Genomic DNA, 23,042 nt, shown 5'->3' with positions numbered 1-23,042 from the left:
GATGAACTAATAAATGGTTGTGAGTAGGGATGGGTACCGGTATGGTTCTGACATAAACGGTAGTAACCAGACCAAAAAGCAGCGCACATTTCGGTGCTTTATTTCGGTGCTTTCTTTTCCTGAGCTGTGATACACTTTGAATTCTAGCCAATCATTTTGTGTTTCTGAGGATAGTAGGCGGACCCAGGTACATACGTTTTTTTAGAGCAGAGCTACAGATTAAAAATGCCCAAAAGTCTGGCTGTACTTCACAGCAAAAGATGCAAACTCAGCAGCCTGCAACAAGTGCTTTAAGGTGATATTGTGCAAAGGAGGTAACACCTCAAATCCAATGAAACACCTGGCGATGCATAGCGTTTCTTTTAAAAGCCAAGAAATGCACTGTATTTGATAGATTGCTGCGAGACCTCACACCGTGCACATCTACTGCGAGTGTGGTGTCTGTTATCAGACCCGGAGTTAGCAACATCCCCCCAAAACCCGAAGAGGAGAGTCCTGGCCCCTAGCCCTGCCAGTGTAGCAGAAATGATGACGGATGATGATGGCCGCAGCAGCCGTTCTTTTCTGCGTGAGTAGCTTAATGTTGTTCGTGTGTAATTTACGTTGAGTAGGCTAACCACGTTATTACATTAATGCACGTAAGGTGAACTAGCAAACACCGTCGTAGTTACATGCGGCTGTCTTCTTGTTTGATGGCAGATGCTCCCTTCACCCTGGCCAAAAAGGCTAAAATGACCAAAGAAAAAGTGGAAAACAGCTAAACATGAGAGGTTTTTGGACAAAGTTTGTGTTGTTTCCATTGTTTAAGCACTGCTTCCAGCCAAGAGTGATGCCATAAATCCCCTATAGCTGCAGAAAAGGCTAACATTGTTTTTGTTTTTTGTTTGTTTTTTTTTACAAAAAAAACAGCTGAACATGAGAGGTTTTTGGACAAAGTGTGTGTTCTCCATTCTTTAAGCACCGGTTCGAGCACCGTTTAAGCACCGGCACCATTTCAAAAGTACCGGTTTGGTACTGGTATCGGATAAAACCTAAACGATACCCATCCCTAGTTGTGAGTCAAGCAAGGGAGGCATGACATTTAAGTAGTCTACACTGATGCGGTTGTGCCCAATTATTGTGCAAACTTTTCCAAGTGCAGGTTCAGTCCTCCAACTGAGAGAACCTGAAGACGGTCATTTGCCTGAATTTTGGGAAATTTGAGCTCTAAACAAATCCTGGGCCCTCCTCCAAAAACTGCTCTCTATGAACTATGGTAACCTCCACACAGCTGCTTTCAATTACCACACAGAGGCAGGGAGCAAGGAGAAACAGACTGACAGAGAAGGGACCATAGGTTTGGGGTCCGAAGGAAAGACGCACAAATAGGGTAATCCATTTATTTATTTATGTTTTTCAGAGGCGATTAGGGGGGAGTTAAAGACTCCAAACCAGAATAATCTGGAATCTGAGATGAATGGAAAGATGCTCTCCAGAAGAAAGCCACAGTAAAACATCTAATAACCCACAGAAACCTACAGACAAGACTTCAACATAGATGTGGAAAAATGCAAACGCCCCCCCCCACACACACACAGTAATGTGCACACATGCAAAAAGTGATTACAAAACCACAATATGCAATCCATGTTTTGGTCTAGTGTACATGCTGGAGTGCTCTTGGTGTGGTCCTGATCTTAAAAATCAAGTACTTTTCCCTTCATTGCAACACTACAGATCACACCCTTGTGCCACTTGGTTATGTCTAGAATCATTTTAATTAATTTAATTTTAGATTAAATATGTTAGCAACCAAAGAAATCATGAGGAGGTTTTGAGAGCAGTACCCTCTTTGTGTCTGATTCCAACCAGTGACTGACAGCAACCTCCAGAAAACACTTGCCAACCAGTTGGAAAATACAGGCCTGTGTGATTGAGGCCTAAGCTGGCCAAGTGGCGCTACCGTTTCACAGATCATTAAACAGGGCATACTATCCAACCAGTTTGTTCAATTGTTCATGTAGATGCTGCAAGACACCCTTGGTTTAGGTCCCTTGCCTGTTTTGAAACAAAAAACCCCTAAATATATCATTTTATTGTTTTTCTGTTGCAAAACCTGAATGAATGCAAAGGTTGAGGTGTTGCACTCACAGCCCTGCGATTGCATCAGCAATTTCCAGTTGCTGGCCTAAATGTAGCTGGTTGAAAGAATATGCATCATATTTCTGATTGCTAACAGAAAGGATCATATTAATAATAAAAAATAAGAAGTAGCCACACTTCTAGGGTACCTCAACAAAAACTGCGGGAAAGGCACTTAAAAAACTCACTGCCATATTCATGCCATTTAAATCCATTTTGCAACTGGCCCAATTAATGACATGTGTGATTTATGAGCTGAATCGAAACCAGACTAAACCATTTACAAGCCAAGAGAAACACAAGAAGTTGACTGGTATCCCTGAGCTAAGCTTCCTGATGCTGATGTGAACAAAGGAACCTGGTGAGGTGTGTTTATGACGTGCCCAATCGTGGAGACGCTGGTATTTCACCTGAAAGCAACACTTTAAACCTTTAAATGCAGTGTCACAGAGTCAAAAATAGGCTGTGTGCAGCCAGATCAGAGGACAAACAACAAACAAAACAATAATTGTTTTGCCAGCATCAGCTGACTGACAGTGAATAGAGCTGACCCCGACGTGCCTCACTGAAGCAGCAGCCTCTGGAGAAAAGTGTGTCAACTGTGCGCTGCATGTGACTTCTTAACAACAAGAGCGCCTCGCTGCACGGCCGTGGATGCTGCTTGTTCAGAATGGTAACCATGGTGATCTACTATGAACGCAGAAAGCGATTAAGTAAAGCCGTGAACACAATACAGCGGCTGTTACCGGCCACTCAACACAGTCACTAAACTCAGGAGCCAAAAAGGGTCTGCACTTACAGCAGCAACAGTTGGCAGCTTAAGGCATACGGTAATGGATACTGGGCCTAGATGAAAGGAGCTGGAGGTATAATGGAGTGACTCAGCTCATACGGCGCATCTAATGTGGCTGATTACGTAAGCCGATAAATTAACCTGAAGCATAAGATGGGGATGAACAGCAAAGATGTATAGAGACAGATCAAGATAAAGCTAACCACCAATATTCATATCCAAATGTTCTAATAATAACTAGGTAATTAAACTACAGTCCAGTGTGCAAAACCGTAAAAGGGATGCAAACAACAATTATTTTCTTGATTCAAAAGTCTCAAATATGACAGAAAGTTGCAGAAAATGAGTTTTAAAAATTATTTTGTCAAACTGAAACTTAAATAAGCTCCATGTTTACTATTAGAGTAATTACTGTGGCTGTGTGCAATGAAGTGCCATCTCATTGGCTTTGAAATGGTTGCTTTGAAATTGCAGCAACCACTCATAATTAGCTGCCATCTTCAAAGTGACTGTGGTGCATCAAGGCGGCGATTAAACTGCTATAAGATGGAGTCACCTGCTACAAAGCCACGTGTGCACACGAGATGTGCTCTTCAGCGCAGACTGGCTCAGATTGACTGCAACGCGTCGGCAAATTAGCAATCAGTGTGAGTCAGACTGCAGCTGGGTGGAGACAGGTGACCTCCGACCAGACGACCTTGTGATAAATTGGACGCTGGGTTGTTTACTCATTATGCGTTTATACACCACTCTGCATTCAATCATTAGTTATTACTAGGCTCTGGCTCTCTCTAAAGTGTGCTTTTTATTTCGTCATCTCTTCCTCCCCTCACCCCCAACTGGTCACGGCACATGGCTGCATCCTCCCTAAGCCTGGTTCTGCTAAAGGTTTCATCCTGTTAACAGGGAGTTTTCCTTACCACTGTCGCCAAGTGCTTGCTGAAAGAGGGACGTCTGATTGTTGGGATTTTCACTGTAAAGTTGTATGGTCTGTATTTTTCAATATAAAGTGCCTTGATGTGAGTGCTGTTGTGATTTGGCAACATATGAATTGAATTGACTCCACACTCAACCAAGCAAGCAACTATACTTTTAGTCAATCACCAAATGCAAAAAATATTCAGTGCAGTCACTTGACAACCACCAGTTTTTTCCCCTGGTGACAGGCAGTTTTCTAAGTTATTTGAACTTTTTTTATGATGGAACCATTATTGAGACACATGGTAGTGATCTTGTTAGTACACTGTCATTTTCAGTCTTTGAGATGTAGCGCTTGGTTTTAAGCAACACTTGGAAACAGCAGCCTAACCTTGCACGTATAGCTTACCAGTGCCACAGAGGCATCCCAGCTGATACATGCCATTGTTAATGTGGAGGGGGAACGCCCAGAGTCACCTATCTTTGTTAGCTCTACGGTGACATTTTGTTGATTCCTGTAGGGAGAGTTTCTTTTCAACTTGAGCCTCTCTTCAAGTCGATCAAGGACTTTCAAATACAATGCATGATTAAATTGCATAACACTCAGCTATGTTGTTAGATATACCATCAAAAGAGGATTATATAATATTGTTGTTTATAAAGCCAGTCAATTATTAACAATGGGGGAGAAGGATAAAAGCGTTGATGAAAACAGTGCAAGCTGAGAGGATGATATTTAAAAGTATTTGTCAATGTGCTGACCGCACGCCTGGGAGAATAGAGGCACACAACAAAGCAGCTATAATTAAAAGAGATGCAAGTGACTGTGGCAATCTACCTCTGCAACCCAGATTATGTCACACACATCTAAATTTAGTTGAGGTGGTAGGCAGTGGGGTGTGCCAACATGCTTAACTTGAAAAACTCTTCTGGTTCATCTATGTCCGAGTTCCCACACATACATGTGCTTGTCTCACACTTCAGCACCACCCATTATTGCCAAAGTGTTACTGTCACTCTAGTTACTGACATGAAACACAGATAAGACATGTGACGTGCATTTCCAGCTCCTTATGCTTTATTCTCTAACAAGAGTAGATCTCCGATTCAAAATAATTCTTATCTTAAGCTATGCTTTCATCAACTTTGAATGGCAGGTTTGTGGGTTTGATGCGTGCCTAAGATATTAAGGATATACGCTCTCTCACAAGCAGAAAAACTATCTGAAACAAAGTGTTTAGAGCAGCCTGAAGCTGTAACTTTTAACTCACCGGAGGCTTTGTTCATGTTTAATATGCAGATCATCAACTGTATGGCAAAAAAAAAATAGGAAAAGCATATGAAGTCCCCATTAACTGAAAGTTATATGGAGTAAAATTCTCACTTCATTCAAGGTCTGTGAGCGTTCATTTTAATGCAGACAGCAGTCATAGTCTATAACTTCCTATTGCCAAGTTATCTCCTCCAAAGGTGTCACTATCTGAGCACATTACCTGCCGCAAACAAAGATAGACCAAGGGTCAGAAAGTTCATTGACAGCAAGCCACAGTAATCTAAAAGGAGAGGAGAAAATAAAATCCCCAACATGAATCACATGCCGCTATCTTTCTGTTTCACTGTCTTGATTCAACATCAGTTCTCCCGAAACTCTCTCTCCTTCTTCTTTAGAAAGCGTGGCTCTGGGACGCAGCTTCCTGTTTGTAGAAGGAGAGATTTCCTCAGAGCGGCTGCTCGCTGGACACAGTGTTCTGCCTTCGCACAATCACAGGAACCCAGGGGGGCCGGCCGAGACGGCCTTTTGCACTCCCAGGCTTTTTGCAGACTCAAGCAGCCACAAACATAATGGACGAAACAGAGCATGCTCGCTTTGCTCCAAATCCAACCGCTGACAGACCACTCACTCAGAAGGCCGTGCATATGAGTGTATGAGGGATTAACCCTACTTGTGCATACATAAGAGCAAGTAACTACTGCATGCACACACGTGTCTGTTTTCTGCATTACACTCTCTCCACTTCTAATTTACTGCTGCTGAGTGCAGACAGGGAATTATGAGTATTCCAGCTGTCCTGCTTCTCCTGGTCCTGAGTTTTTGGCTTTAGGAGCAGAATATCTCCATAGACCTCCATGTCAGTGCTGCTGTTGCTAAAGTAAACACAGAATGCGCATCAACACACTAATAACCGCAACTTAACAAAGCTGCCAACAACTTATTTTCTGCCAGCCCTGTCTGCTCATGTGCATTTTCATTTACTGCTGATTAGTTGGTCGATTTATTACTTATAAATGTTACAAGTCCAAACTACACAAATTATTTCTAAATTAGGCGACTTATATATTCTATTTTTTAAACCACTGTTAACCATTGTAAAAAAATAAAATAAAAAATCCTTGAACCCACCTGTTAGGGTCTTTTATCTGGTACCATCCACTGTTGGCTGTGCCCAATATCTGCCTAAGGTGCATACCCATAACACCTGACATCATGAGAAAAACCTCTGAGGGTGAAAAGATCCTTTGACATGTCTCACCCTCATGTTTTCACAAGGCTGAGCTTATCGCCAGCTTTAGATATCCAGTTACACAGGGACAGCATGTGTCATCACACAGAAACATAAAAGCACTTGCCGACAGGTCCACACACGACAAAATAAACCCTTACTTATTTTTTCTAAGAACGGATCTAGCCTCAACACTGCCGCACGCCTCAAATTCAAAGGAATGACGAAAGGAGATTTGCTATGCTCTTCTCTGTTTTCTTTCCTTTAAATATGATTACAATGACGGATGTGAATATTAAACCATATCTCAGGCTTTGGACTGCTTTAAAGCTCCATTTCAGACAGTTTTAATAATTGAGGATATCACTTCTGGAGTGATCTCAGCCACACAGCTCTGGATGCCAGCGCTGAAGCAGCTGCTCAAACTTTCTGTTTGCAAGGGTCAGCCAATCAACCAGAAGAGCATTGTGTTAAAGAGAGATGAGCTAAAACACTGATTTTCAGACCCATTATTGAGTGAAGGGCTCCGTCAAGAATAAAAGAGGGCTATTTTTAACTGTAAAACAACCCAAAAATAAAAGTGGAGGCGGCACATAAAGCCACTGCCACGGTCTCATAGGCTTTAGAGTCAGCACAGCGCTTGAATTTGATGCCTACACTCAGCTGCACGGGGGCAAGCAGGAAACGACATGGACTAGACAGCAAAGGTTTAACCCCTTTGTCACAGACATAATCAGTATAGTGTTCATGAGATATCAGACACAGACTCTTATCATTTTATATGACTAACAGCTGATATGGTAGGAAACCCAGTATCTTTTATAACTGTTTTTTAATGCTCTAATAATAAATGGCCAGGTTTGAAATCTTCACCCTCTTCTACATAAGCACTTACCAAAAAAACCATTTGAAAAGCTGCTAAATCAGTTCAGCCTTAAGAGTTTTTCATCCTTCAGTCTGGTTGTCAAACGATTCATTCATGAAACCTGCTCTACTTGCCAGTGTAGCCTTTCCTTTTATTAGGTTTTTTTAAATTAATATCAGTTCATGTGACTCTCTTTCTTTGAATTTCACAGTCAGAACTGCTACCAAACAAGTTGGTGTTAATTTACAATAAGGTTAAGAGTTAAATTCCGGTCCAACAAGCTTTAGAAAGCTGCTCAGAACAGCAAGAAGAAAAGTGTGTCTGCTAGTTCGCCTGTAAAGCTTCGGAGCTGAACACAATACTTGCCTGCCGACTGTTTGATTGGCGAGCTGTTTCATCCGATTGAACTGCTTCTTCATTTTCGCTCCCTTGCCAGTTTAGTCGTCCGAAGTTAAGCTTCAAAACCGGCCTTTGGTTTGTCATGAACTTCACAAGGGGGCCTCTCCCAATTTTCCAAGCTGTCGCTATGACAGGGAAAAACAAGCGAGAGCCATTGAGCCCAAAGCCAATTAAAAATAGTTCGTAGCCGAGCTAGCCCCCCGAGCTAGCCCTTCCCAAGTGGAAATTCTAGGCAAAAGTTCCCGCTGGGGGCGACGGCATGACCCGCGAACCTCCTTTTTGGTATCCTTGCGTGCATTAAAGTCCCAAAGTAACCCGTGGCTAACTTTCACCGGCTCCGGCGGCTTTTCATGGCTCCTCTCGGTTGCTGGCTTGTCTGTTAGCCGAATAGCTAACACTGTTAGGGGAGCTGGATAATCCGTCGGCCGCTTTTTTCCACCAGAGCACAGCAGATGACTGAGAGCTGAATGCGCAGCAGCAGCACCTCACCTCTGCCACTGCCAACACACACACACACACAGCGGCAGGAAGTAACGTAAGTGCACGGCCAGCATCTGCCAGGCAGCACCACCTCCACCTGGACACTGCCAGGAGAAACCTACTCAAAACAATGCCCTCCTAAACTAAAACACCAGGATGTTTGTTTGTTTTTGTTTTTCATTTCTATCACTAATATTAGTATAGTGGAAAATGGGGGAAGGGGGGGTACAAAGGGCTTCTAGCAATTTATCACTATCATATAATATCACTAATATAGTGAAAATTAAAAAAAACAGACACATTTTTGGTTTTAGCTCAAATGGGTTGAATGCACTTAAACCTTGTGGATCTAGTTAATATAAAGCATCTAGGAGTTTGCTCACAGGGTTTCCACATAGAACCACATTCATTTTGTTCAACCTTCTTTCCTCTTCCCAGCAGCTTAAAATGGTTTAAAAAATAGTATCTACAGTGGTGTGAAAAAGGAAGCTTTCTTTCTTCAGTCAGTTCTGTGAAAAACTAAGTGCAAGTGATTGAGCCGCTTGTAGAGCTACCTTTAGGAGCAGTAATTTCAGGTGTTTGCTTTCTGTGTGAGTTTATCAGTCTCTTGCATATTTGTTGGGGAGGTTTGGCCCAAACCTCTTTACAGTGTTGTTTCAGTTTATTGAGGTTTGCAGGCTGTTTCTTATGCTCAGCTCTCTTGAGATCCCGCCACAGCACTTCAGTCAGGCTGAGTGATTGCAGCACCTTTCCTTCCTGTTTCAGTCTTTCTGTTGGAGCTCATATTTGACTCCAGATATTTGCATGTACAGAGGAGTTCACGGCCGACTAAATGACTGCAAGGCTCCCAGATCCTGTGTCTATAAAACAAGCCCAAATCGCCCCTCCACCACCGTGCTTGAAAGCTGGTCTGAGGTGTTTTTGTGCTTGTTCGGGTTTTGCCAAACACGGCACTGTGCATTATGGCCAGACATCTCCACTTTGTTCTTGCCTTGTTCCAAAAGTCTTGTGGTTTGTTCAGATGCAACTTTGGAAACCTAAACCATGCTTCCATGTTTGTTTGTTTGTTTGTTTTCTTGGGGGGGGGGGGGGGGGGGGGGTAGAAAGGGCTCATGGCAACCTTTCCAAACAAGTCATACTTGTTTTTTTCTAATTGTACTGTCATGAACTTTAATATTTAATGAGTTACTGAAGCCTGCAGAGTCTAGGATGTAGCTCAAGGGTTTTTGTTTTTCAGTTTCTCTGAGCATTGCACGGTTTGACCTCGGAGTAAATGTGCTCTCTTGTGGTATTATGTTAATGCACCTGAATGCTCCAGACCTACAAACTGCCAAAACAGAGGTGCTCACACTTGCTAATGGCCAATGAATCAAGTGCATTAGCAGCTGGCTCCTTCTGACCCTCTTAATTCCAACAGAAGTAGTTGAGGGTGTGCTTAAAAACCTTCTTTGTTTCACACAACTGTAGATTTAACTTTGTTAGCTTGTTTGTGAATTTGTAAATATTTCCTGCTTTATGTTTCCTGCAGGCTTGAAAGCCCTCTATATGCTCATTCACGCAGTGTATTTTTTTGGCCGATAATTTGTTCTACTGTAAAACTTAAAACTATAGGAATTTGTTTTAAGTTCCAGTAATGAACTTTGACTCCAGTAATGTTCCTTTTCTTTAACATGAAGATGGACCACATCATTAACTACAGTCACACCACCAAAAATTCACTATGCAAAATCTAATAAAAGTCTCCAGACTCATTGTATTTAAGCAAAGGAAAAAAAGACTTAATTTAAACTGGCAGGACAGATAAGAGCCTTTGGTTTGCTGCTTTCCTAAACGACAAGTCACTAAAATCTAAAGAAAAAAACATATTACCATTTGAATATATTCTGACCTAAGCCAGTCAAAAATACAATAAAAAAGTTTCACTGACCTGAAACAAAAGAAATTAGGCACATTATAAAACAAAAAGATAAGGAAAAAATGCAAGTAAAGATGGCACTTTCCACAAAGACCAGTGACTAAACAGCTTGGAAGTGAAAAAAATGGGAGCAGGGTATGCAGCTGCTGCAAAAGACACTTTCAAAGCTGTTGATATTACAGACTTTTTATGTGGCTTTATGTTAATAATAATTAGGAATTTCATTCAACTGATAAAGATCTACTCTTTTAACGTGGCTTCCAGGGTTTAATGATCTCAAATTTATGTCAAACCCACCAAGAATGAACACAAAAGATGTTCTTTCTAATAAATAAATAAATAAAACGAAAGCAATGACAATACACAGAAAGAGATGGATTTTACAGGAAGCATTGGCATCACCAAGTCTGGGAATGGAGCCCACATCCTTTTTGCTATGCAGCAATAAAAAAGGCTATATATTCACCCTTAATGCCATTCAACTCAAGTAACCGACACCAGTGAAATGGCTCCAAAAGACTTATGCCAAGAGCCAAATGCATTACGCTTCTGTAAGATCGAAACTGTGGATTTTAAAGATTTGCCACTCAGCTGTTCATTAATGCAGTCATGTGGATTGTTCGGAAATCACTCTGACAGTATCAGACTGTTTAATGCAAACCTCACAGCTGCTTATTACAGTCTTTGTCTCATGATCTCAGCAGCTGTACACTTTGTTATCTTCCTGTGCAGAATTCAAAAGGATTAATTGTCTGATCATCTGAGTGACATTCGGTGTCCTCGGTGAGACTGACTTTAACGTGGTGGGATTTCCCTTTCAGTTTGCCCACACCTGTGTCAGAGGTCCAATTTCATATGTTATTGTTCTGCATATGCACGCCTACGTGCTTATTTAACTCTTTTGATCGTTGTGGTTTTGTTAGTGTTATCCTGTAAGAGCTGGTTTACCTCACACACCTTTTTTTTCTTCCAGCTGTCCCCTGTAGGGGTCGCTACTGCGGATCATCTGCCTCCCATCTGAACCGATCCAGAGCTTTCTGTCACACCAGCCCTCTGCATGAACGTCCTCTCTGGCAGCTCCAAATTTAACATATTTTGTCTAGGGTATCATCCGATGAAGAAGATATCTCAAACATACGTAATAAAAAATGTCTGAACATTTTTGTGTCGACTTTCATGTCTAATTTATTTATAGCCTATACCACACTGAAACAACAGAAGTGACCCAAAGTGCTTCAAAGACAGGTGCATTTGGATCCCAGGTCTCAAAATAAATAATAAATAAATAAATAATCCAGTTTCAAAATATTTCAAGGTGTTTCCCCCCATGTATTAACTAATTATTATAGAAACTAACAATCACAGTGATTCAGTGGCCCATTAAAATGTGTCAAAAATGTGCTAATTGGTCATGATTCATCTCATAAATCACGACACACCGTTCTCCCCTGCATAAGTGGTCTTTATACGTTAAAGGTATTAATGTTGGTATTGGTATTGTCTGTACTGACCCTCTATTTATTTGGTATATTGTGGAGGTAAGCATCAACGACACAGCTCTCAGTTCTCACTCCTTCTTTATTCGTCTCCAACATCAACTGCGCATATCGCGCCACAAAACACAGGAACACACTTCCTGTACACTGGGTGTGAGTGGAGCCCTCTAGTGGTCCACCACAATATGATCAATACTAACATTTGCAGTACTGCACAAAAGTACTGCAGCACTCTGCGTTGCTTTTTCCCCCCTTTAACCTCTCGAGGTTTATTTCCTCCTTTTTCAAAATAAGAGCACCTGTAGTACTCTTAATCTGAAAAGCAAACCCAAGCCGGAGGTGATTATATTTTGCTTCCGGGCAGTTGTTTATTCATACATTTTCAGCTCCAAGTAGTTTGTAAATAGGCAGCGATATTTATAACCTCGTTACGTACCGGTTATTATTTCTGCCATCTCGTAACTTGCAGGCTTTTCACCAGGACTTCCGCCTCCCGACTACGCTCGCGGTGTTTTCTCTGCAGTTTTACTAGTTAGCTTGTAGCAGGTAACCAGAGCCCAGCAGGTGGACGAGCAGCAGGACGGGAATCACCAATGGCAGCTCGGCAACCCTTCACAGACACGGACACTGCTGATGAAGCAGTGAGGGCGACGTGTGACGATGCAACCACATGCAAAAGGTAACAACATCATTTGGAGTCAGTAAAGGTAACGTAAGGCGAAGAAGTCAAAGGCTAAAGCTCATTCTGCATGAGTCAGTTACCCTGATATTTCAATGCTATCGTTATTTACAGCAACACCATTGAAATACAGAAACTCCTCTCTGGTTGTTGTTGACACAACTAGGCTGTTTAGTAGTATTGTTTGTGGGTTTCTATCATAAGCATCAATTTAATATTTCAATGAGTAATCTGGCTTTGAATGTATGACACAGCTTCATGTAGTATATAAAATCTATGTTATAGGTTTGCTACCAGTAAAGGCTACTGGAAGGACCCTTATATCCAATACTTTGTAAGATCTGTAGGAGACCGAAAGGCCCCTGAAATCAACAGAGGCAAGTAATGAAGCAGCTTTCCTTAAAACCACGTGGCCTTTTATAGCTTGTTGGACAATCTCTGTCTAGTATTTGTAATATAATTTCATAATTTGTCATTTAACATATAAGCTGGTGAAATATAACCAGCTCATAACACTTGTTGTACAGTTTAGTTAGTTTTTGCGTGTCTCATGTGATTTGACAGGTTACTACGCCCGTGTGCAGGGAGTGAACCACCTCCTCGATGCGTTTCTAAGGAAAACACAGTGTGACTGTCAAGTCATCAACCTGGGTGCTGGACTGGATACCACATTTTGGAGGCTAAAGGTTTGCAAGCAATCAGCTTGCTCTAAATCTGATTTTCATTAATCTGTGACTTTAATCATGTCTCATGTTGTGACGTGACTGCATCCAAATACCTTCTATTTGCCCTCAAAAAACTTACTGCTAATCTTTTGTGTTTATATGTGTTATAGGATGAAAACCTCATGCCACGGAAGTTCTTTGAAGTTGACTTTCCAACTGTTGTGGCAAGGAAAATACACAATATAAAGTAAGACAACGTGATTTTTCTGCTGTATTCCAGTCTTTAAAATTCTAAGTTTGAACTTGCATATTAGTCATCGTTTTAGGTTTAATTATCTTAATTTATATCCATTAAATATATAACAAGATCACCCAAGGCTGAACCTTTTGTGCATGCATGCAAGAATCAAATGCCTGGATCTGGGATTTTTCTAGGGGAATGAAGCGAGCCTCATTCAATGATATTTGCATACAGAATGGTTCTTATAACCTCCTCTGCGGATTTAATTATGACTAAATGAAAGGAAAGGGAATGTCATGTTTATATTGGTTTCTTTGGTGACTGTAATGTAGAGGAGCGATCCATAGAGGGAGCTAGAGCCTCTTGTTTCATAAAAAAGATCATTTACAGCTGGGCCACAAAAGGGCTGGAGTAACATCGTAACTGTATTTGCAAAACAAATCAGCCTGTAAGAAAAATTTAAACGCCACATTAATTAATTTACTAACAGGGAATTTGAGTTGAAAAATACACTAAAAGCTACATGCACTTAATGAACTAATAATTATATAGTTCTGATTTGTATATTTATAATGTATAAATACATTTTTAACACTTTGGAACTGAAAATCTCTGCTAGTTTGTATGAACACCTGGATACTTATTTACTGCTGATATTCTGTTTTAATTATGACTTTGCTTTCTTTGATTAGGACAAAACCTCCTCTGTCCAAACCCATCATCGAAACCCACTCAACAGACTCCTTACTGCTAGGTACGCAGTAACTGGTGCAGTTATTTTGGTATCCAGATGATGCTTCAGTGGCTTTAAATACCAATTATATGACTCCAACTCTTTCTAACTGTGGTTCTGTCTTTCTCCAGATGCCCACAGCCTCGAATCAGATCGTTACTGTATCATTGGGGCGGACCTCAGAGACATCTCCAGTTTGGATGAAAAACTGAAAAAGTTTCAACTTAACCCAGAGTATGTGTTATACATTTTTGTATTTTATCTCTTAAATGGAAAAATCTATTTTAAAAAAGCTCCCTATCATTCCACTTTATTAGTACCTTTTACAGCTCTCTATCAGTTGTAATTTGTTTTCGCTCAGGGCCTCAAGAATTGCAGCTTATCTCTTTGTTGTGTGTAAGTAGCTGAAGATAACAAGAGGCACCCTACTGATGTGTGTGGCTGCAAAGCAGATGGAATGTCAACCTTCTGCAGCTTGCATGCCACGCCCATAAGGCACGCTTGAGTATGAAACACTAAAACTCAGTCAGACTTAAAATGCGTCTGTATGCTTAGTCATGGTTTTGCTTACATTCTGCTAAACATGCTAACTCGGGGAGCTAGCATGACTCATGAACAGCAGATCTGAGCGCTAATTTGTTCTATTGCGAAACGCGACATGGAAGATTCATTTTAACCGCCATAGTTGTAGTTTATTTATATTATTGTGTTTCTTTGTATGCCACACACCACTGCATTTACAGGTACATGACACATACAACTCTGCAACACACAAAAAGAGCCAGCGAGAAACACAAGCAAAAGTTTTGTCCCTTTAGAAATGATCATTTAAAAATTGCATTTGTGAAACATGCAAGTGTGACACATGTCTCAAATAAATACATTTTAAAAGAAATATTTTACACAGCACTGTAGATTATTTATGACTTATTACAAATGAGCTTTTTTAAGTTTAAAATTATGCAGGATTCTGTTTAAGATCTGTAGAAAAAAATGTTTGAAATAAGAGTTTAGAATATTGTGTCTTGCACTTCCTGTGCGTTAGGAGCCCAAAACTCTTAGTAGAACCATGAGGTCACTGAGCAATTGGGGAGCCTGTAAACGATGTGCAAAATGTACGTTCTTGTCTCTTGCGCACAGAGATTCCTACAGATTTTCTGAACTTTTTGATGTTACTGCCATCAAAAAACGTTTTTCTTACAATGCTACATTTTCTTACTGTGACATTTCTGTGTTCTATTGTGAATAAAATATGGGTTTGTGAGATTTGGAAATCATTTGCTTTTTAATTTTTCATTTACATTTTACACAGTAATTGGCTTTATAAATGAAACACAAAGAACCTTAACAGTGGTGTGCTTTTATGGTTTCCTGTTCTGTCTATTATATGAATGTGTACCTCATAATAGATTATTCATTTTTAAGTTATTGTGTTATTGTGGTTGCCTTTACAACCTTAGACACCACTTTAATACATTTTTTTTTTATGAGGAATCTTTACAGCCACCTTCTATCCTTCAGCTGTTTGATATTTAGATTTCAGCTGTAGCATCACTTTACCAGTTGTGTTGAATGAAAATAGGGCATAGAGAGATAAGACAAGGACATTTTTGCAGCAGGGCCAGTGGACCTTTTCGAGATAGCTGGGAACTTTTTTTTTTTTTTGGCCTAATTTACTATTGAAAGCTTGCATAAGAACAGGAAGCTGTTTTTTCCCCATCTACCAGCATTACAGGAATATGAGCACCTTCACTTTTTTCCACTACACTGGATTAAATGAAGACATTTCTGCACATTATATTCTTCTGCATGTGGATAAATGTTTTGTCTTTGCCGAGATCTCACTAAGTGCATTCTTGATATGTTGTTCTTTTACGTGCTGGTCTCGTCTCCAGGTTACCGACATTGCTTCTGTCAGAGTGTGTGCTGGTCTACATGACACCATCTCACTCCTCCAACCTTGTTCACTGGGCAGCAGAAACCTTTCACACTGCCATGTTCATCAACTATGAACAGGTAAACAAATTTAACAACTTCATAATTAAGTACTTGTTTTTTTTTTTCCCAAGCATTAGTTGCAAATTCTTTTGTACCTTTCTAGTCATCAACTGTTTGCAACCTAAGTACGACACACTGAGTATTTGAAATGCTTCATGTAGATTGGAGCTGAGTAACAGGGAGCAAAATGTGATTTATGCGCTGTCTTTGTGTCCAGGTCAACATGAGCGATCGATTTGGTCAAGTGATGATCGAGAACCTGCAGCGTCGCCAGTGCACCCTGGCGGGAGTGGAGGCCTGCCAGACTCTGGACTCTCAGGTAACCTCCATCTCATCAGTGACTTTGTTAGCATCAATACACATCATGAGGGATTATGAGCAGGTTAACTAGCTGTCAAGTTTTAGACAGACCCCCAACAAGTTGAGTCCCCTCACTCAGCCTGGAGAAGGTTTTTTTCTCTTGTTAAAAATGAGTTTTTCCTTCCCACTGTTGCCAAGTACTTGCTCACATGGGGTCGGCTGATTTTGGAGGTTTTCTCTTTATTATTGTGAGGTCTTTACCTTACAATAATAAAGCTCCTTATATAAAATTGAATTGAACATCCAAGAGATGCTGTGTACACTAACAAATGACACTGCGTTGCTGGTTGTATTATTTATTTTGATTTGGGAGGACATTAATTTGTCTTCGTTTGCAGAAGGATCGGTTTCTGAAAACTGGCTGGGAACACGTTGACGCTCTAGATATGATGACGGTCTACACTATGCTCCCTCAGGATGATGTGGCAAGGTAATGCAGGCAGTATCAAGAATCTTGAGGCAACTGTTGTTGCTATTTGGGGCTATATAAATGCTTTCTCTATGGAAGGATGGATATCTGCTTATCTGGTCTGTGCTTCTGTAGAAATTACCCAAACACTTATTATGTAACTCTATGTAATGTTTGGTTACGTTATGTCATGATGCACTAAAGTACTGTCAGAGTGTTGGCTCTGCACCAGCAATGGCTCTGCGTTGGTGGAAAAGAGTTTATTTTACTGTCTTTTTTTCCCCATCTCCACCTGTGTGTGGATGGTGGAGGGATTTCTAGTATTCAGGTCCTCTAACATATCAACATATAGCTGCTTTATTTATCTTGGTTAAATAAAGCAGCTCAGCTGTGCTGAAGCAGACGATTCTGAACTTATTTGAATGCTTTAAATGTTTATAACCCTTTTCACTTTTCCGATACGGATATTACAAGTTAGCTCATTTGCAGTTGGTAAATGGAAGTGCTGTGAATGCCGTGGCAGAGTCATGATTTACACATTTTGGTAAATTTCCAGGGCCATTTACCCGAAATTCGCTTCTTGTCGTCCATGAACTCGTGACCTTGCTGACTCATTAAAACACTCTTTTATTTCAAATCCTTCCCCTTTCTCCACCTCTCTGCTCTTTTCCCACAGTGCTTTCACTTCCTTATTTTACCATTATACATTTACACTGGATTAAGTAAGCAAATATATATTTAGCAAATCAAATGTTCCACATTTTTTCCTCATTTTCAGCTATGAATTCATCTTTATCTGTTTTTTTTTTTAAAATATGGAAATGTTTTTAAAATTGTTTCACTTAATTATGTCTTATGTCTTTATATACATTAGTTGAGTTTTATGTGATTTTTAGCTCATTAAAGAACTTTTTAGCTTAATCTATATCTCCAGTTTTCTTATTGTCGATAGGTCCGGCTTTGGTGGTTACGTTTGATACTCGCCGAGCGTAGAGTGCACTTGCTCGGGTTCTTGTCTTGCTTCTTCATCTTAATCCAGTTAAATTGCGACTGTTACCATTTTATGCGCTAGTAAAGCTGCCAGTGAAGGCCAGTAAAGTTTGAAGTCCTGACATTATAATTGATGTCCATTTTTATGGATTCTCTGACTGGAGATAACGAGAATATTGAATATTGTATATGGAATGTTGTGGAGTTTTACTATGAGGAATTCATCTGGAAAAAGCCTCGGTGAAAGGTATTTATAGGATTGTTGCATTATCCAGTACTGTGAATCAAGCCCCCCCGATTTATTTATATTGTTTTTTGAGTGCAGCAATCTATTGAAACCTAGTTTGAAATCATTCAGTGTTGCTTCAGTTTAGCTTTTTTAAGGTCCCGCCACAGTCTACATGACTGTAGCTTCCTGAAATGAAAAGTCACATTTTAAGACAAAGTCTTGAGTAGATTTTCATTTCTTTCAGAATTGAGCGTCTGGAGTTCTTGGATGAGAAGGAACTGTTGCAACAACTTCTTCAGCACTACAATATCTGCTGGGCCACCAAGGATAAGCTTAATCTGGGTAATGCACACTTTAATGTTAGCCTTATGAATGGACACGTAAGCTGTGAGAGGACATCAAAGTGACAGACGCTATGTTTCAGGATGTTCTCTGACTACAATGGTGACAAACTGACTGTCAGCGTATTTACTTTGTCGTACTCGTGCGTGTTTTTCAGATCCCCCGCTCATCAGTTTGAATGTCTGCTGTGGCCATTAACAAGAACAGGTCATGTTCTCTTTCCACAGGTCTCTCTCAGTTGGCGTTTTGAGCATTAAATTGCGCCACTTTTTGTGTGTGTCCGCCAAAACCAACAGCGGGAGAAGACGTGTTAAAGGAGGCCTAAGGAAAGAGGAAGTCATTAATTCTCTGCCGAGCCCCTCATCTGGGATTCGTTCCGGTGTGAAAAGTCCCGGCCTCAGCAAAATGCAGTTTCACAAGCATCCTTGATATCCCTGTATGTGTCGAAGACATGATGAGAATTGTGAACATGTCCAAAACATCAACAAATCTGCTCTTGTGTGATGGAGATGAAAGAATGTATTAAGAATCACAGATGTTACTTATTTGTGCTTTCCTGATTTTCATGTGCCATTTTAATTTAATTTATTGATCAGATTATTACTTGCATGCCATAAATAGTGAAATACATACAAATGCTCGTTAATTTCACATTTACCTGCAAAATGTTGACCCTAGCTGAGAGAAAGTGACAGATTAGTTTGTTATTGATTATATTTGATGATCAATCAAGTGCAGATAATTAAAGAAAATCTTTTGTGTAAGATGTCGTTGAACTGTCAGTTATCTACTTTGTTATGGACGTCATATCTGAACGATTATGTTTAAAGCCTTGGCTTATCCAGAGTGCGTGCGATATTCTTGGGAGTGAACACCACGATAAGTTCTGAGAATTCTTGATTGCATTAATTGCGCAGGTAGACTTTGTGTTGGGTTGTATCATTGACTGATGACTTTATTTAGGGGACCTTATAGATCATAAAAGTTACTTATTTATTTGTATTGGTATCTGTAGGCTTATTGATGAGCTTAGGTTCAGCAATAAAAAAAAAAAAAACACAACTAAACATTGATTGTGTAACAGGACCTTCACCCTGACTACTTTGATGTTCCACGACAAGACTAATCATTTAACAAGCTCATCTTAAATATTTTGGCAGTATAAAAAATTGCAGGCAGGAGGGGCATCACAGCGAAAACGCATGGACGCATTTCCCTTTTGCATCATCATATGTGTGGCTTATATACAGAACTATATGCTGATCGTACTGTAGTCCACCAGTGGAAGTGGAGGGAGTCAAGCACAGGGCAGAAGGTTTCAAATACAGCATGTCAGGGCTAGAAAGTAAGACAGAGGTCTTCACAGTAACCGAAATGGGGGAGCCGAAGGTGGAGAAAGACATTGGCAACAGAAGTAAGATACGATGCAAATATGAGCTGTACGTGCAGCCCTGTCTGGCTGAGCTGTTGGGAACCTGCTTGTTCGTATTTGTGGGGTGTGCCTCTGTTATCGGGAACGTGGAAACGGGGGGTGTCATCCAGCCTGCCGTGGCACATGGACTGGCCCTGGGAGTGCTGATCACAGTGTTTGGACAAATCAGGTACAGATTTATTATATACTGTTTTTTCTTCTTGTTCTTACAGTATTAAAATAGAATTTTGGGGGGATTTTGGTTAGTGTAAAAGCAAAGAAAAAAGAAATTTATGGATATTTTTAGGATTTAGTGCTTAGAGTAAAAAGCCCTAACTTGTAGAAGTTGCTTTAATTTAAAGAGCATCTAGGTGTTGGAAACCACAGCAAAAAAACCCTTTTAAAAATATTCTGATGCATTTTTTTGTCACACTTTGTATTGCCTCAGTTTGATACAACAAAGGTAGCACACACATAAACACATTATTCAAATGCTCTTTTCATCCCACTCTATTCTTTGATCCTTTTTCATCTATTCATCCATTTTTGACGGACAGTTGTGACTGCTTGATCACTTTATAGACTAAAATTAATTCCAATTCTTGCAGTGGGGGACACTTTAATCCTGCAGTGTCGCTGAGCGTCTACCTGTGCGGGGGGATGAAGCTGATTTTGCTCGTACCTTACATCGTAGCTCAGATGGCCGGAGGAGTGGTTGGTGCTTTTTTGTCAAAGGTAAGATATAGTCTAAATAAAAGATGAAATACTAAAGACGCAAATTCATTATAAGTCAAGATGTTAAATTTTGTCGTCAGTCTAATTGTTGATTTTTTTTAACTAAATGCTAAAATGCAAAAAATGTTATTTCATGCACTGCCAGTGTGGAAAATTTGTTTTTCTTTGTAATCATTGGCCTTTAGATAGTGGTAAGAAGATGTCAACAATATGTTTAGGGTTTTATTTTGTTACAAATAGTTTTCTGTAAGTTGTGCAAATCACTATATATTTCATTTAATTATGTTATTTCTATATTTCAATGTAAAAGTTAAAAAAAAACTTGCAATGCAGAAATAATAATAATTAATAAATGAATTAACTGATGGAGTGATATGTTTTAAAATCTGTAAAAATCAGTCAAAATGGGCTCTCAAGACTTGAATTTTCATTTTTTCATCATTTTTACTTTGATCTTAGTTTTGAGTAAGTCAGTGTTTGTTTATTCTGGCATGACTCTAATGTTTTGTCATGTAAAATGTGAATTTACAAGGTTATGTCATCATTTTTACATCATTGAACCCAATATTTTCGACTTGCTGTGTATAAATATGGATGACACACTATGACAGTTCAGAATTGTGATTTCTGATTACTTACCAAGCAGCACTTTGACTTCAAGATTGATAACATCATTGACTTGACCTTATCAAGACTGAGCCAAAAACATTTACCATACAAGATTGTAATTTAAGATCATTAAATGATATTTTGATTTACTGAAAAAAGAGTTAAGGTTCCAGTCATGTTATATCCTATGTGTTCTACTTGTTGTGCTTTTAGGCAGTGTATCCCTCTAATAACTATACCGCTTCCCTCGGAGGAGCCTTTAAAGTGGTCTCTGCTGACGCTGGTGGATCCACCCTGGTAGAAATGTTGTTGACCCTGATCCTCACCATGGTGGTGTGCCTGGGGGCCGTCAACAGGAGAACCCAAACAGACGGGGTTCCTTTTTGCATTGGCCTCACTGTGGCTGCCAACATACTTGCTGGGTAAGAATCTCAGGAGGAATCACTGGGAGCTAGACTCTGATCACTATTAGGGCATTGATAGGAGCCGTGGTTTCAGATTTAAAATAATAATAATAATAAAAAAAGGTCTACTTGTTTATTTTGTCCTGCTTTTGGTTGACTTTTGTAATAAGTACTGAAAAGGAGAAAAAGTAAAATTCAAAATGGCAGAACCTAAAGATACTGGTTCTTATTATAGCCCAGGGGGTCTCAGACTGTGGGGCAGTGCCACCTTGGGGGGTGTTGCTAATGGGGGGGAATGAAAGTGAAACTAGTATGATATGATAATATGATATTTTTTTTTTAGGGAAAATAAACAAGAGCGTTCTACTGCTACTACATCATCTTTTTACTTTACTAAAATTAAACTTTTTTTTTTTTTTTAACTTAAATCACTGATACAAATTAAAAGATGTAGGGTGTGAACTTCTTTCAGCTCATAAAGCAAGACATGGCAGCAAAGGTCTGAGAACCACTGGAACAGGTTAATCTCTGTTTCCTCTAATGTATCCTCATGAGTTTATTAACTTCGTCAAGTTTCCCTTTTAAATGAGTCTTTATGTCATGCACAAGCATGTGGACCATTATCCCATTGCTTGTATATCCTGTTTTTCTTGCATGAGAAGTGTGCTGCTGATCTGCATCACTGATCTCCAGCTGTATTAACGTGTTGGTTTGTCATGACTGTTATTTCAGAGGGACTTTGTCTGGAGCTTGCATGAACCCTGCCCGTGCCTTTGGTCCTGCCATGGCTGCCAACCACTGGGACAATCACTGGGTCTTCTGGGTTGGACCCGTTGCTGGTGCACTGCTAACTGTCAGCATCATCAGGTAAAGATTCAGGACATGTTATTTGCTTTTGCGTCCAAAAGTCAAACGTGCACATTTCACATATGTCTAGTATAGATTTGTAGTTCCTCGTAAAAAAGGCCATATTCATGTAGCATTGCAGTACTACTGTTGGGATGAAAGTGGGTGGCAAGTCAGTTCAAGTACGATAGTCAGCCACAATATTACGTTCACCTTTTTAAATACTCTTAGTATTTCGGTAGGTCTTATTTATTTATTATTAGTTACTTCTGCAAGGCCAATCATAATGCTTAAGTATTAAATCCTTCTTAACCATTTATAGACCCAACACACCTACTACACTGGAACTCCTGGGGTCTTATGAGAAACACTTTGCAGTTACATTAAGTCTCTCTAATGTTGTTTCTATTTAGATTATGCCTCTTTGAAGAATCTGTGTATTCAGAATACACACATCCTACAAAAGATGGAATATGTGTAAAAAGCACACAGTGGCTTTGTACCACATCATGTGCATTTTAGCAAATCTTTCTTAGATGAATGAAAGGTCATGACAATAAATGGATAATAAATGTGATGGAAACAACCAGTAAAGATTATCTTTTTTCGCAGGTTGTTGATCGGTGACCATAAAACTCGAGTTGTGCTAAAGTGAAGGCCTAATTCATTAAAGAGGACTGCAGAGACCACAACCAGTTGATGGGTATCTTGGCATCTTTTCCATTCGGATGGTCATACATTTCTCAGCAACATGGGAAGAATCTGTGCCTACAGATATCCACCATAACTGTTGGCTTCTATTGTTTGGCTGGAAAAAGTCCAGGCATATTTAACAATAAAAGTTTCTTTCAAACGCTCACACTGTCTGCTCTCTGCACTACTTAGTTGAGTCTTTTGTATTTG

General features: G+C 39.9%; 3 protein-coding genes across 10 annotated transcripts in view; 2 read left to right on the top strand and 1 right to left on the bottom strand.

The window, feature by feature from the left end:
- The window catches only part of arhgap17a (Rho GTPase activating protein 17a), a 33,896-nt gene extending 25,748 nt beyond the window's left edge, over positions 1-8,148 (bottom strand). For 4 of the 8 annotated variants that reach the window (XM_004562287.6, XM_014409754.4, XM_004562288.6 and 1 more), the window contains exon 1: positions 7,565-8,148. In XM_004562287.6, coding sequence (XP_004562344.3) covers positions 7,565-7,617 — 53 coding nt within the window. In that variant the 5' untranslated portion in view covers positions 7,618-8,148. The remainder of the gene's footprint in view (positions 1-7,564) is intronic. The other 4 variants (XM_004562289.6, XM_014409755.3, XM_024803533.2 and 1 more) reach the window with 1 other exon arrangement.
- Positions 8,149-11,822: 3,674 nt separating this feature from the next.
- Positions 11,823-18,900, top strand: lcmt1 (leucine carboxyl methyltransferase 1). The gene is made up of 11 exons (XM_004562286.6): positions 11,823-12,167; positions 12,453-12,544; positions 12,732-12,853; positions 13,003-13,079; positions 13,766-13,827; positions 13,938-14,040; positions 15,702-15,822; positions 16,022-16,123; positions 16,503-16,594; positions 18,037-18,134; positions 18,362-18,900. Exons 1-11 carry the CDS (start codon positions 12,082-12,084, stop codon positions 18,382-18,384), a joined length of 978 nt encoding a protein of 325 aa, XP_004562343.1. The 5' UTR covers positions 11,823-12,081; the 3' UTR covers positions 18,385-18,900.
- Positions 18,901-19,006: 106 nt separating this feature from the next.
- Positions 19,007-22,996, top strand: LOC101468427 (aquaporin-8). The gene is made up of 5 exons (XM_004562284.3): positions 19,007-19,735; positions 20,154-20,280; positions 21,103-21,311; positions 22,026-22,160; positions 22,752-22,996. Exons 1-5 carry the CDS (start codon positions 19,464-19,466, stop codon positions 22,792-22,794), a joined length of 786 nt encoding a protein of 261 aa, XP_004562341.3. The 5' UTR covers positions 19,007-19,463; the 3' UTR covers positions 22,795-22,996.
- The last annotated feature ends 46 nt before the right edge of the window (positions 22,997-23,042 follow it).

The sequence above is a fragment of the Maylandia zebra genome, linkage group LG8 (assembly GCF_041146795.1).
Source record: "Maylandia zebra isolate NMK-2024a linkage group LG8, Mzebra_GT3a, whole genome shotgun sequence".
Lineage (NCBI taxonomy): Eukaryota > Metazoa > Chordata > Actinopteri > Cichliformes > Cichlidae > Maylandia > Maylandia zebra.
Note: the sequence above shows the minus strand (reverse complement) of the source record. Positions and strands in the feature narration are given on the sequence as shown.

Excerpts from the sequence above, each read along its gene's own strand:
- LOC101468427 (XM_004562284.3), top strand. The coding sequence starts at position 19,464 with ATGTCAGGGCTAGAAAGTAAGACAGAGGTCTTCACAGTAACCGAAATG. Across the intron at positions 20,281-21,102 it reads TTGGTGCTTTTTTGTCAAAG|GCAGTGTATCCCTCTAATAA; the intron begins GTAAGATATAGT and ends TTGTGCTTTTAG. Across the intron at positions 21,312-22,025 it reads GCTGCCAACATACTTGCTGG|AGGGACTTTGTCTGGAGCTT; the intron begins GTAAGAATCTCA and ends CTGTTATTTCAG.
- lcmt1 (XM_004562286.6), top strand. The coding sequence starts at position 12,082 with ATGGCAGCTCGGCAACCCTTCACAGACACGGACACTGCTGATGAAGCA. Across the intron at positions 13,080-13,765 it reads AGGAAAATACACAATATAAA|GACAAAACCTCCTCTGTCCA; the intron begins GTAAGACAACGT and ends TTCTTTGATTAG. Across the intron at positions 16,124-16,502 it reads GCCAGACTCTGGACTCTCAG|AAGGATCGGTTTCTGAAAAC; the intron begins GTAACCTCCATC and ends CTTCGTTTGCAG.